The 16,316-nt window shown below is 28.1% G+C and overlaps 1 protein-coding gene across 1 annotated transcript in view; it reads left to right on the top strand.

Annotated features, from left to right (window-relative positions):
- The window catches only part of LOC129619141 (myb-like protein A), a 56,659-nt gene that overhangs the window by 18,038 nt on the left and 22,305 nt on the right, over positions 1-16,316 (top strand). Inside the window, exons 8-10 of the mRNA XM_055534235.1 lie at positions 3,434-3,628; positions 3,886-3,948; positions 5,784-6,052. Of these exons, the coding sequence (XP_055390210.1) occupies positions 3,434-3,628; positions 3,886-3,948; positions 5,784-6,052 (527 nt within the window). The remainder of the gene's footprint in view (positions 1-3,433; positions 3,629-3,885; positions 3,949-5,783; positions 6,053-16,316) is intronic.

Here is a 16,316-nt window from a genome sequence, read left to right as displayed (position 1 = left end):
TTGAAATTATTTAAAACGAATTTTTTTCAAATTTCAATCCTTATATTTCTTGAGGAAGACTTTCTAATTTAGATTTATTAATATTACTTTCTTTTGTACATTATGAACATATATGAACCAATTTATAATATTTTGAAAGTATAAATGAATAATCATCAATATCATTATTCATTTGGCAATTAATGCAAAAATTCATACCTATTTGCTAATTATATAATAAAAACTTAAATGGTTGATAATGGCATATGAAGCTTGCAGTCACTGATTAGATGAGAGCACAAAGTTAATTCTGGAAGCTTGGTATTTTATTTGAAATTGTACACTCAATCTTAAATTTTTTTTAATACAGTTTCAATTGTTTTAGAATAAATAAGTAATTTAATAATAAATTATACGGATATGTAAGAAAAAAACACCGTAACTTTTCATGTAATTTTCCATGTGTTCGAAAATAAAAGAAACAAAAGCAGTTTTGTAAGCTTGTTATGCGCAATTCTTTTCTTGGTGTACTTTGCACAATTAATTTGTACTCGTTTTTTAAAATTTTGTGTTGATAAAGTAAAGGTTTGATATCAATTAAAGATTTTAATTTAAAACCTTTAACTTTTAAAAGGCAGAAAAATTAGTTTTAAAAGCACATACGAGTAATATATTATTGTACCACAAATGAGGCGCTCAACGCATTAGTGATCTGTGTAGAAATGTCGCACCAATAGCTTTATTGCGAAACTTGCACTATTAAAAATTCCTAATTTTCGATATTTTCATTCTTAAATAGAAAGAAATAATAACAAAAAAATAAACTTACACTTGTGTATATTTTTGGGTACTTGAATTTAAAAAAAAGGAAATTTCTGTTGTTTTACAAAGTTAAAAATCTTAAAATGTAAGTGTTTTTTTAAATACAACTATATAAAAAGAGTACTTACATAATTTGCAATTCTAATCCATCTAATGTATACCATTCGACTTAATTTTATGGATTTATGTGTTTGTATGTATGTTGTTCTTAAAAACTTTTCCTATACGTAGAAAAATAATCTTTATTTGATAAAAATTTCAAAGATGAGATGGTTCCCATGATTTCTTTATATTTTTTATTTTGGGTTTAATTTTTTAAGGATAATGCTTAGGGTCATTAAAATATTTAAGAGTATTCTTATTGTTATACATATGCATATGTAATCTCTGTATGCAAGTATTTTTTATAGTTATGGTTTCCGAATTTCCGTTTGTTTTAAAAACAGAATACATTCACCTTTTCTTGGTACGTTATAATGATAAAAAATAAAAAAAAACTTTTAAATAAGTATCTTGCTATAAATATGTATAAGTATTTTAATTTTGGTCGGCATCGAAAAGTCAAAAAAAATTAATGTTCACAGAATTCTAAACATAATATGCACAGAATATTTAAAAATATCATATATTATAGATACAGATACTTACCCAGATGTGTTTTAAATACATAGCATTCCCATCTCTTATTGTACTGTATTATTAGCATATGATCTAATTGAATTCGCGCTTTATTTCTATAAAAATTAAAAAACATAATTCAGCAATCTTACAAAAATATCCATTTACATTTGTATTATGATCATCCATATATTTATAGCTTTATACCTATGAGACTGCAACAATTTTGGAACCTCAAAAGTAAGAAAATTTCTCAGAAAATTAAAAATATTGCATAGTAATAATTTACTAATAATCTGTGACATCTAGAAAAATTATCGTGACCTTTTGGAGAAATTGTATTTTCTCGAAATTGCATTTATCGAGAAGTTGAAAATTATTTTTTCCATTTCTTAATTTACCAAGTGTTCTTGAGACAATTTCCAGGATTTTAAAGTGAATTTCAAATTAAAAATCATTACAAAATATTGGTTACTTTGCAATTCGAAATACTCGTAGCAGTATTTTCTTGATCTTTGTCACTTGTAAATAAATTATTTTTCGATCTTAATAAAAACTTTAGTAATTCATTCTATTTAAGAAACAATTTAGCTTAATTTTAAATATTTTTTTATGGATAATTATTAGCAATACAATATTTTAAAAACACACACATAATTTTCACAAATTTAAGGAAAGTTATAAAAAATTTTAATCAAATTACATGTTTTATTAAAACAATGTCTTATATTACGGTGAATTGTTAAAAAATAATCTCATCGTAATTAGAATTGTTGCTGTTACATAATATTCCCAATCTAAATTTAAATCATATTATTTATACAATGTCTGCAAAACTTTTTTTTTATCATAGAAGTCTACATATATAAAATTTATTTAATATTCTCAATTGAGCATATTAGTGCTTTTGTAAAAAAAACCTATTAATATGTACCTACATAATGTATACATGTACATTAAGATATTATTTGGGATGGAAGAGAATTCTACAGTCACATTTATACGGAAATATTCACTATAAACGGGTGATACAGCTAATAATTTTCTCATTCTAATCGAATTTTCATTTTGAAAAGAAAAACTGAACATAGGTATAAAATATAATGAGATCTACAGTAGAAGAGGTCGCCGCATATAGTGTTGTTTTAATCTAAAAATATTAAAATTGTATCCTTAAGTTTTAAACTATAAAAATATTTTATCCGTTTTGTAGAGTTGAAGGTGCAATTAAAAATTAAATTGATTTTTAACTTCTAATCTTTATGTAGAAATCGTAACCATTATATTCATGTGTTGTTAAAAAAATGTATTTTGAAAACTACGTACATACCAGTATGTTAAATCTTGTATATCTTAGCTTAATATAACTGTTTTTTAATTTCATAACCGTTAGTTGCCTATATAGGTACAATGGTTTTATTTCTTATAAGCTATACGAAATATGACGTCTTACATATTATAACTTTAAATATTACGTGATTCGTGATTTGAAGTACCAAAAACTATTTTACATAATAATTATTCCGTACTATTCTATTGTATCTTCAATATCTGTACATTACTACTTACCTATCATTAATTTTATTTCACCACAAATTGCAAAACATTATCCTTTTTATTGAGCAGTTTCTGTAAATATATGTATGAATATTTATATACATATGCGAAATTTGTAATATTCAAACTTAATGATTTTAATTGCTGTTTAAAATTTGTTCTTTTTCCTTTTATAATTTTCTTCGTTAACTTTTTAAATGGGGATACAATTCCATTTTATAACGGTATGCAAGAGCTATATGAATGTTTAAATTATATTAATAAAAATGATTAGATAAAATTTTTTATGTATGTATAGGAAAATATAAAAGATTTTTACCCAATTTGTATTTTATATTTTCATAATACGTACAGTGTAGCATAGCAGTTATAAAATTTATAATATGGTATCCAATAAATAAATGAAATGTTTATCCTTTTAATCTCAGTATAAATATGTGTTACATTTTCAATATAGATTGACTGGTTGCCCACGTGCTGATCGAAATCATTTACAATCGCATTCACAAGAATTAAAATGCCCTACACCAGGTTGTGACGGTTCTGGTCACGTAACCGGTAATTATTCATCTCATCGAAGTTTATCTGGTTGCCCGAGAGCGAACAAACCCAAAAGTAAACCACGAGATGGTCAAGATTCTGAACCATTAAGGTATAATTAAATTAAAAACAAAAGTACATTATAAACTTTTATTTAATAAAACATTTTAATAATCATGAAATCAAAAAGCATAACATATGAGAAAAAAAAGTATTAATAATTTATGCGCACAGATTATTAATATTTTTTTAAATTCTAATGTTTTTTATGGTTTTGATTTTGTTTTTTTGTAAAAATTGAATTTTGATTCCATGATAATCTAATATTATTCTAGTAAATAAAAAAACGTGTTTTGCTTATAATTTCAGATGTCCGATACCAGGTTGTGATGGTTCTGGACATTCAACTGGAAAATTTTTGTCACATAGAAGGTAAAAACTAAATTTATTTGCAATAATAAATGATTCTGCACCTACATGACAAGAGATTTTAAGTCATTTTTAGAGAATTTTCAGTAATGATAATAAAGTTTAAATTGATCGAAGTCACCGACTGTTGTGTTTGTGCTACAATTTCGATATTCTATAATCTATTAGGTGCTTACTGCCTGTGATGTTCGTTGCACGATGTGACTGGAAATATTATCAAAGTTCTCGATATTAACTTATTATTCCTGTTGTAACTAAAATATACACTTTTCATTACAAAAATGATACATCTGTAAATGTAAAAAATGTTAAATCTTTTTCGTCTTATGTAACGAAACGTATGTGCGAAGGATACACTAAATTTGTCTTACCGTTTGTAACGCTAAGAAATAATAATCTGAGATATAGACTCAAGGAAGTGTTTTTAATCAGCGTCGAATTCTGAGTCGATTTAGCTTTGTCTTTTCCGTCCGTCCATCCGTCCGTCCCAACGATAACTCAAAAACTAATTGAGCTGAGTTCACCGAATTTTCACAAATAATTTATTATAATAAATGCCAGAGCACTATTTAAATTGGGTATGATCCGGGTATTGGTTTGAGTAGCTGCCATACAACTTTAAAAATTATTTGGCTATATCTCAGAAACTATAAAAACTGTGATATTGAAATTTCACACAAGCGAATATATTAGAAGGGCCGATGCCTTTGATAAAAATTGCTTAAATTTTTTGACTCCTTGTAATAGCTGCCATACAACTCCAATATCTTATCAGTATGGCCAAATCTTAGAAAACATTGAAAACACAGTACTGATACTTTGCATGAATTAATATGGCAACTTAAAGACACAGTCTTTCGCGTAGTCAGCTATGGCATATTTATTCGCACATATGGTAACAAATTCGTACGGGAATCACAGAGTTGACACGGTCAACTATATTTTTTCTCGTTTTCAAATAAATTCGTTTTGTGGAAGAATTAAAGGAGCGGAAATTTAATACTTACAGCAAAATTTAAAATTTAAAAATAATACATTGAAATTTGATTAAAATTTACATGCTTCAACTAAGTTTACTTGCGAAATAAGGAATGCTATCATTTTTGTACTGTTTTGCTTAAATTTGACTCTTTTTCTGAATATTTGGTTCAATAATTTTTTCATGAGATGTAATTATGGTGCGAGTACGTTGATATAGTTTGACACGTTTGTATAAAAGTCAATTTTTTTCAGTATAATTTAAAAGTTATTGACAAATAGTCAAACTAAAGTTGAAACTCATTATTATACAGATTCTTTTGGTTTTAAATATCAATACAAGTTAAAGTTTGAGCAAAGTCCTATTTCTTTGTAGGAGTTTTTTACAATATCAACTTTATAAAGAGCGTCCATATAAAAATTTATAATCATAACTTAAACGTTCCCATGAACGACTGCTTCACACCTATTTCGACCGAAATTTTTGTAGCAATTAATGTGTAATTGTAAGCGTTGAATTAAAGACGAAATTAATAACTTGAAATATTTCAAATTATTGAATCCAAATCTTCAAGGATAATCTCTTTGATGTTCGCATAAAGTGAGAAACAATTTTTTTTCGCTTTATTTTCCTTCTGACAATTATACTAAGGGCCTAAATTAAAGTTTTAACAATTTAAGTTTTTATTAGAAAATTTTTTTGGAAACTTGCTTTGACTTTAGATATAAAGATCTGAACTACAATTATTTTTATCTTTTCGCTTTGTGAGTAGAATTATAATATACCTATCACGTTATAGTTTAAAGGAAATAATGCACAAATAACACTTAGTTCAAATTTAATATTTTTATTTTCATAGTGCATCTGGTTGTCCAATTGCAAATCGTAACAAAATGAGAGTACTCGAGAATGGTGGTACAGTGGAACAACATAAGGCGGCCGTTGCAGCAGCAGCTGCTATGAAATTCGATGGAGTTAATTGCCCAACACCAGGTTGTGATGGTACTGGCCATATAAATGGAACATTCTTAACCCACAGATCACTTTCAGGCTGCCCGACTGCTGCGCAGGGAATTAAAAAGCCGAAATTTGATGAAGTTGCAATGGTCTATCCGAAAGGATACACTGGTAAATTTTTATAAGTAATAATTTAGTTTACATATTATTGTACATAAGGAATTTAATCGGAAGCATTTTTCAATTATTTTTTGGACTTTTTTAGTTTGATAAATAAAAAATAAAAAAAATTAATACACAAAAAACGCAGTGTGTGCTAATAATTGACTTAAAAAACTCCAAGCAAAAAATAAAAAAAAATTAGCAATTTTTTAGGAAAAAATTAAAATAATTTGGAAATTTTATTTGAAATTTGATTTTAATTGTTTAAAAAACGAATTAATAAAAATAAAATTTATAATTTTCAAGAATCTTTTTCATTTGAAAGTTTTTTAATTTTTGATTTTGAACTTTTTTTTTGTATTTATTCAGATTATGCGACGTTTTGTTTCGGTGCCGAATATTTGCTGTAAAATTCAACCCAATTTGAACAAACCATGTACTTTTAAACTTAAATAAAATACTATATCACAAATATAAGTAAAGTATAGTACAATTACGTAAGACAAAAACGAAAAAAAATGCCTAAAAATGCAAAACAAAAAAAAATAAAAAAATAACCTTTAAAAAATTGGCAAAAAACAGGTAAGAAATTTTTCGTAATTTTTTATTTGTTTTTTGAGTGTAGGAATTGGAGTTTCCTTTTTTTCTTAATTTTTCATGAAATATTTTCATTTTATTTGTGATTTAACCACCATTGAATATTTTAATTCTTATAAATACTGTAAAATTTTCCTATTAAAAAGTTTGTGTTCAATATTCGCACGTAAAATTTATTTTATTGTTTTTTTTTTCATTTAAAAAAGTAATTTAATGATTGCAATATTGTTCTTATTAGCACACACATATACACACATTATCATATGTTTAATTTATATTTCAAAAATATTTGTTTGTTCTAATTTTTTTTATTTTGAAATATTGCATATTTCTTCTCACGGTATTTTGTTCCCTACAAATTTACCTAGTTTATTCTGATACCCTATATGATGGTATCGAAGACTCAATGGTATTTCCGAAGTAGGGTAATAGAATGACTTAAACGAATAAAAAACACCCAGTAACATTTTACTTTTAGGACCCTCCTCGTGTTGCTGATCCTTAAAGTTGGAGTATGTCTAATTTTTACATTTTTATTTAAAACTCGGGAAGAATGACAGATAAAGACAACTTTGTATGCTCATTTTAAAGCTAACGAAATATTTCTTTCTAACGATAAATCAAAAATTTTTGTTATTCGGAAATATTTAGGTTCAAAGTCAAGATAAGTTTTTAATTTTCCAATAAATTTTCCCCTCATCGTTTTACGCATAATTTCATATTTTAACCTATCGTTTTTTTCGGGAAGTCTTCTTCCAACCTTCATGCACTGTATTCCAACCTTCATTTTGATATAACATGATGTCGCAAAAATCTCAAAAACAATATGTCAATCAAGCGAAAAACTGGATCAAAACTAAAATAATTAAAAAAATATCTTCCAAAAAAAAAAACAAATTTTTATCTTTATTATGCGGTATTATGCATTATTAGCATGTATTTTTTCTTTTTCAAAACGGAAGACATTTGCAATACCTTTATTTTTCTATAAAATGTTTTCAAAAATTTCAAGAAGAATTACGAGGGAAATTTAAGAATAATTTAACAAAAAAAAACAACTAAAACAATCTTTGCCGCAACAAATTGATTGTAGTCAAAGTTATATTGACCCTTCGACCTTTTGCGTATTTTATTAATATTCCAAAATTGCAATTAATGACGTTCAGGTATAGCGTTCAGGTATAGATAATGTGAAAGATGTTACTGTCTTCGATTAAAATTCGATCTATACAAAATTTTGTATTTTATATTTTTTATTATTACCCTTGACACTATGAATTGGAAAGTATAATTAGTAAGTATTTTATTATTTTCAATCAAAGAAAAAAAACAAAGCAAAGATATTTCGGTAAATAGGAAAAAATAACTTTTTTTTATTATAACTGCATTAGGCCGTATTGCTTCAATCATTTTTCAAAAAAATTGCAAGTTTCTTTCACTGCATCATGAGCTAAATCCCTAATAAACTTTATTTCTCTTGATTAGAAAAAAGAAAGTAATTGGAGCAATAGGGCTAAGCCCAATGTAGTTGTAATAAAAATTTTTTGTTTTTTTTATTTACAAAAATGTTTTTGCTTTGTTTTTTTTTTAATAAGAATACTAAAATACTCGTTTTATCACCTTCAAAGGTCGCGAATAACCTGTACAAAAAACATGTTTTTAGCAATCCTCAAATACTGCTAAGAAATGGTTGCCATCAAGTTTTTTAACTGAATATTAGTAATTTTTCTCTTAAAACTTTCGCACTAACTCTCCTGAAATTTTTAAAGACGAAATTATTTTAAGGATGGAAAGGGAAGACCACACCTATGCCAACCTATCCCCTCCAACTAAGATTGAAGACGCCACCAAAACTTCCTCAACAAGTTTTTTCTCTCTCTAGGGTTTCTAATACAAGTTTTAAGATTTCGACGGGCAGGTAGGTAGGGTAAATCCACCCACCGAAATTTTCATTTTATCATGTATATATTCGTAACACGTTCATGCGACTTTTAAAGGTAAAAATTTTTCAATATGGCAGGTGTGGTAAGAAAAAATAAAGTTGCCACCGAAACTCTTCTAACGAGCAGTCTCCCAGAAATAGGCGCATCAATGCATGTAATTAATCATAACGTATTAAATAAAAATTTATAAAGACTTGTTAATTCTATCTTAAAACAATAAAATTATCAAAAGAATACGATAAATAATTTCTTACGACAGTATGTCACAAGCCAAAGTAAAAGACTAACAAGTAAAAACGTTTCAGTCGGTATAAACCGATTGAATAATACCCTGCACCTTTCGTTCTTGTGCAGCAATTACTCGAACCTGTGAAGTCATTCTGTAGAAACTTCACGGATATGTCTGACCTATAATTGGACATCCGACTGCCAAGTTTCATGAATCTGACTTTATAATTTTTCCAAATATTTAAAATTAGCTTTTGGAGTTGTATGGCAAGTACCTGAACCTGTCAAACAATTCCATCAAAACTTCACAAATATATCTGATCTACAATCGGACACACAACTGCCAAGTATCATGAATCTGACTTTATTATTTTTCCAAATATTAAGAATAAGCTTTAAGACTTGTATGGGAGCTACTCGAACCTGTCAAGCAATCCCATTAAAACTTTAGAAATATGTCTGACCTATAATTGGACACACAACTGCCAAGTTTCATCAATCTGACTTTATTATTTTTCCAAATAGTTAAAATTAGCTTCTGGAGCTGTATGGCAAGTACCCGAACCTGTCAAGCAATTCCTCTAAAACTTCACAAATATATCTGATCTATAATCGGACATCCAACTGCCAAGTTTCATGAATCTGACTTTATTATTTTTCCAAATATTTAAAATTAGCTTCTGGAGTTGTATGGCAGGTACCCGAACCTGTAAAGCAATTCCTCTAAAACTTCAGAAGTATATTTGACCTATAATTGGACACATGACTGCCAAGTTTCATGAATCTGACTTTATTATTTTGCCGAAAATAAAAAATTTGCTGTTGGAGTTGTATGGCAGCCACCCGAACCGGTGCAGCTATCCCATTATAATTTTTAGAGCATGTGTAGAATATAATTGGACACATGTATACAAAGTTTTATATTTATAGCTTTATTAGTTTTTGAAATATTTAAAATAAACTCTTTGAGTTGTATGGCAGCTACCCGAACCCGTTGTCCGAATTAGTCCAATAACAATAGGGCTCGTCCTTGGCACAAAAGAAAAAACTTGTGAAAGTTTGGTGTCGATTGCATTATTCGTTTTTGACGGACGGACGGACGGACAGACGGACATGTCTAAATCGACGCAGAATTTTACGCTGAGCAAGAATATATATATATGTCCATACCGCAGATGACTCCTTCAAGTAGTTACAAACTCCATACCAAAGTTAATATACCCTTCACGAAGTGCAGGGTATAAAAAATAAGTAATGTAATTCAAAAAATATCTAGGTTTCGCAGGGGCATAATTTATGCAGGGTAAAGGTATGTTGGTAGAACTTTCTTCCAATTATTCTTCTAAAATAGGGTTTTCGAAAAGATGTGCAGAAAATTTGAGCTTAGTTGTATTTAAAGAGGTTTTCGCTTATCTCCGCTAGTTATTTGTGTGGAAAGAACGGAACTTTTAAAGTTATAGGACTCGAATCGCGAAACAAATTTATTCTTTAACAAGTAAAAACGTTTCAGTCGGTATAAACCGATTGAATAATACCCTGCACCTTTCGTTATTGTGTAGCAATTACTCGAACCTGTGAAGTCATTCTATAGAAACTTCACGGATATGTCTGACCTATAATTGGACATCCGACTGCCAAGTTTCATGAATCTGACTTTATAATTTTTCCAAATATTTAAAATTAGCTTTTGGAGTTGTATGGCAAGTACCTGAATCTGTCAAACAATTCCATCAAGACTTCACAAATATATCTGATCTACAATCGGACACACAACTGCCAAGTATCATGAATCTGACTTTATTATTTTTCCAAATATTTAAAATATGCTTTTGGAGTTGTTTGGCAAGTCCCCAAACCTGTCAAGCAATTCCACTAAAACTTCACAAATATATATGATCTATAATCGGACACACAACTGCCAAGTTTCATGGATCTGACTTTATTATTTTTCCAAATATTAAGAATAAGCTTTAAGACTTGTATGGGAGCTACTCGAACCTGTCAAGCAATCCCATTAAAACTTTAGAAATATGTCTGACCTATAATTGGACACACAACTGCCAAGTTTCATCAATCTGACTTTATTATTTTTCCAAATATTTAAAATTAGCTTCTGGAGTTGTATGGCAGGTACCCGAACCTGTCAAGCAATTCCTCTAAAACTTCACAAATATATATGATCTATAATCGGACATCCAACTGCCAAGTTTCATGAATCTGACTTTATAATTTTTCCAAATATTTAAAATTAGCTTCTGGAGTTGTATGGCAGGTACCCGAACCTGTAAAGCAATTCCTCTAAAACTTCAGAAGTATATTTGACCTATAATTGGACACATGACTGCCAAGTTTCATGAATCTGACTTTATTATTTTGCCGAATATAAAAAATTTGCTGTTGGAGTTGTATGGCAGCCACCCGAACCGGTGCAGCTATCCCATTATAATTTTTAGAGCATGTGTAGAATATAATTGGACACATGTATACAAAGTTTTATATTTATAGCTTTATTAGTTTTTGAAATATTTAAAATAAACTCTTTGAGTTGTATGGCAGCTACCCGAACCCGTTGTCCGAATTAGTCCAATAACAATAGGGTTCGTCCTTGGCACAAAAGAAAAAACTTGTGAAAGTTTGGTGTCGATTGCATTATTCGTTTTTGAGTTATCGTGCGAACGGACGGACGGACGGACGGACGGACGGACGGACGGACGGACAGACGGACATGTCTAAATCGACGCAGAATTTTACGCTGAGCAAGAATATATATATATGTCCATACCGCAGATGACTCCTTCAAGTAGTTACAAACTCCATACCAAAGTTAATATACCCTTCACGAAGTGCAGGGTATAAAAACTTTGTATGCATTTATTTTTCGTTTGCTTAAGCTTTATAATTAAATTCAATAAAATATTCATCTTATTAAGCACTGTTGGCTATGTAATAAATATGTTACATACTTGTAAAAAGAGAACTGAGTTTTTTTATGAAATACTAAAACTGATTAAAAAATTACGTTTTGTACATCAATTGTGCATAGTATGTTTTTATGAAACAATGTTTTAATTCTTAATATACATATGTACGTATAAACGTGCATTATGTTATATTGAATTTTTTTATAAAATCGTGAGAAAGATGCAAGAAATTATTTCTGAAACAACCAAATTATTTCTGAATTTATAAATTTTGTAATTAAACATACGTATAACTACAAATGCACTGTTATATAACATATTTATGCACAAATACATACGTGTATATAGTTAAAAGATCAGCTCATATACAATTGGATATGGAGATGACAAAAAAAATATCACATGGGAATTAGTAAAAGTGGTGAAAATGAAATTATACATAAAATTAAAAGAACCTTTATTTAATGGACTTTTTCTTTTTAAGATTTGTAAAATAAAAATTGCTTTTGATTTTTTGATTTTTGTCAATTTTAATTTTGAAAGGATAAAATTAACATTTTATTATTTTTAAATATAAATAAAAAGCAATAAAAATTGTTGATAAAGTTACCATTCATGGATACGTATATCCTACACGGTTTCATACATTATTTGTTCAATATCGTACATTATATACCAATTTATTTACCATACACACATAATATATGTATGCTTGTGTAGCAAGGTATTAACTTATGCTTAAGCATTATTCTTCTTATTTATTCAAGCTTAAGAACGTTAATAGATGAATTTAAAGTCATAAATAACATAAAAAAGGATTATAGTGCAAATTTGATTTAATTTAGAATATTGACCATCTGAAGACCATCTCATTATGAAACAAAAACATATTTACCCATAACTAATGATACGTAATATTAAGTAATCAAAGTAGAACAATTATTATTACTGACCATGTAACGGTTATCTGATGTTACCAAATTTCGTACGCCGGTGGATAGACAAGCATACGGGCAGAATGAACCTAGTAAGTTCCGGTAGAATCGCACAGTAACTTACCGTAAATAACCTATTTTTAGAGAGATGTCTGCATTTTTGTCAGTCTGTTGCCGCAGATATATATCTCAAGTTCAGTTGAAACGAAAGAAAAATTTGTATTTGTATTATCAGGTTTCAGAAACTGACCATTTACTACGTTCCGATTTTATATTTTTTTTCGTTCTTTCTTTTTTTAAGAAAGTATTCAGAATAAACAGATTAACTTAAAATTTTACATATAGAATTCGTTTGTCAGTTTAAAATTTAACTGCTTTCCTAACTTTGACATTTCTTGAAATTTGGTATTTGAGTCATTATGTGAGCTTCTACTAAAAGCCAAATCTTTATTTTTCTAGGTTTTTTTAACTAAAAGCTTCTTAAGAACCTCGTTAAAATGTGAAGGAAGTTTTTAAGGGTCATTCTTAAAATCTTGTGCAACATTTGCGCAAATCTAAACAATGGGTTTTTGGTCGGATAAGTGTTGATATGTCGGTAGTGCTGATAAAAATTTCATGCTTTTTCATTAAGGGAAAAGTTTTCTAAGTAAAATTTTGCAAATATATATACATATGTAATTGGTCTACAGTTAATAAGGATACGTCATTTTCGTTTTAAATAGTTTTCACATTCAATACGTATGCGATATTATTCCAACCTCAATTAAAGAGTACAACATGAATGTCGATTTAATATTCAGTGGATTTGTTTTTAGAAGTTCAAATCAAAAATTGTGGCCCATATCTTTCTAGATTGCTATTGACCGCAGTGAGGTACGCATATATCTCAAATTCGGCTGAATTTTGATGAAATTTTATATGTGAGTTTATTTTGTCTATGGCACTGATTGATAAACTTTTGGGATACATCGGACTTTGGGAACTGAATTTTTTTACGGGCCAATTTTACCATATCTACCAATCTAATTGATGGGATTTCATGATATAATATTTAATTTCTGGCTGTTATTGAAACTAACTGGCGATTTTTTAAGGAAATTCTAATGGCACAAAACGAAACCTTACTAAAAGTCGAATTTACTAGGTATGTAAACTTAAACCTTACTAACTGCAGCACCTTCTTCAAGCCAGACGATACGCATTATAGTCGGTTATTTCTCCGTTTTTATTTCCGAAACCGTAAGTTCTTCAAAATTTCTTTAAACGCAGGGCGCTAACGATAAATTTCATGCCACTAAAAAATACAATTATTTTTCTTAACTCACGCAAAGAACCCTTAAATTTGAGCATTATGTTAATGCCACCTTTAATTTCCTTTTGCTTTATGAATGAAAGTAATTTTATAATATAGATTGTTTTTAAAAGCAGTAATTTTTGCTTGTTGAAGGGAAAAGTACCAAAATGTAAAGCATTGGTTTGACCCAACTTTATTGATTTCTATGTGGTGATTAAAACAAATATGTATTGATATACTGCAGTAATATTCTTTTAATTCTGAGAAAAGAAAATACTGTTGTTTTTTAATTTATCTAATTCAATTACCCATTACGTTGAATCTTAAGGCGGATATAATTTTTCAATTTTGATTCTAAATTTCATTGTGATGTTAAATTTTTAATGTAAATTTTATGAATTTGATAAGTGCACAGTCCTACCTTAAAGATTTATTGCAAACCAATCATAATTATATGTCCATTCTAATAAGAATTACTTTGCGGTACGGTTTTATGTTCTATTATAGTTATTATTTTCTTGTTGATCAATGCTGTTGTCTATTTTCCATAAAGATTTATATTTCACTAGAATCAAGGTTGAAAGATGTAAATTGTGAGAAATTTTGTGAATTAGAAATTTTCAACCCTTTATTTGGTTGCAAAATACCGTCTTTTCTACAAATTATGCAGGTAATACTTTTTCCAGTAGATATGGGGATGATTTCTCTACATTTTAATTAAAAAAATTCACTAAATTTTTTTAAGTCATATATCATTTCCTTATAATTCGTGTCTACATATATTTAAAAATAAAATTATTATATCTTTCTTTAAATGAACGTAAGCAGCAAAATATTTTTAAATACTTACAAGCTCGTATCTTGTAACTCATTCTATAAATTTTTATACCCGTGCGAACATATAATTGAAGAGTGTACTAAATTTGTCTTACCGTTTCTAATGCTTAGAAATAATGATCTGAGTTATAGACTCAGGGAAATGTTTCTGTTCAGCGTCAAACTTTGAATCGATTTAGCTTTCTCTGTCCGTCCGTCGTCCGTCCCAATGATAACTTAAAAACTACTTGAGCTAAGATCACCAAATTTTCACAAATGATTTATTATAGTAAATGCCAAACTCTAAATTGGTTATGATCGTGCTACTGGTTCGGGTACCTACCATGCAAATTAAAAATTTATTTGGTTATATATCAGAAACTAAAAAAACTGTGGTATTCTAATTTCACACAAGCGAATAAATTAGTTGGGTGAATGAATTCGTTGAATTGGTTGGTTCCTTGTGGTAGCTGTATACGACTTCAATAGTAGTTTAGCGATATCTTAGAAAATAGAACTGAAAAAGCAGTACTGATATTTTACATAAATTAATACGGTAATACGCCAACATAAATTTATAGTCTGTCCCATAGTCAGTTATGATATATTTACTGGCACAGAGGATAAAATATTCGTACGGATACCACAGAGTTGACACGGTCAACTCCATTTTTTCTCGTTTTAATTATTTTAATATTTGATTTTATTCCTATATCTACTAAATAATATACGATTTTTACGAAAAATTTTGAATTGATCCTGTAAAATTTTAATATAATGTGCTCTTTATATGAAAGGATAGGAGTATATTTTTAAAAAAAGGTTGTCAGCGAAAATAAAAAACGGAAAGAATAGAAGAAAAAAAAAAAAACGTACGAGAAATTAAAATTTAGGAAGCTTGGAAAATATCCCGGGAGATTTTATTCTTTTCAAATATATTTTCCAAATAACTCTTTTTTTTCTGCTATTTTTAGTATCTTTTTTACTGAAGAGGTTTTAAAAATTAAGAAACCCCTTATTTTATGGTTAAAGTTATATATTAACAATAATATTTATGTATGTACGCATATTTTTACATATATATACATATGTATGAATATACTTTAAAAATATAAAAAAAGTGTCATGTCTAAGTTAAAGAGTTTGGATTCATATAAAATCAGGAATGGGTTATTAGTTTGTGCTTTATACTTTAAGGACTTAATGTGTAATGTAATGTTTATTTTTAAAGGATATGATGTATGCGTATACGTACTTACAGTATATATGTAAAATGGTATGATTTGATTCATTCTTTATTAATGAGTTAAAAACATTTACATTTCGATAATTAAAAATAAAATAAAATTTTCATGTGATTCTATTTTAGTTTTTTCTTGATTTTCTATGGTATACAAACATACACACTTATTTACTATAGATAATTGAAAACTTGCTTAAAGGTTTTTGACAGCTTTAATTGAAAACTGGAAAAAACAAAAATTAACTAAGTAGTATGCAACAAAAAAAAAAAAGAAGAAAAAATATTTTTTAATTTTA

The sequence above is a fragment of the Condylostylus longicornis genome, unplaced genomic scaffold (assembly GCF_029603195.1).
Source record: "Condylostylus longicornis isolate FDR11 unplaced genomic scaffold, ASM2960319v2 ptg000010l, whole genome shotgun sequence".
Lineage (NCBI taxonomy): Eukaryota > Metazoa > Arthropoda > Insecta > Diptera > Dolichopodidae > Condylostylus > Condylostylus longicornis.
Note: the sequence above shows the minus strand (reverse complement) of the source record. Positions and strands in the feature narration are given on the sequence as shown.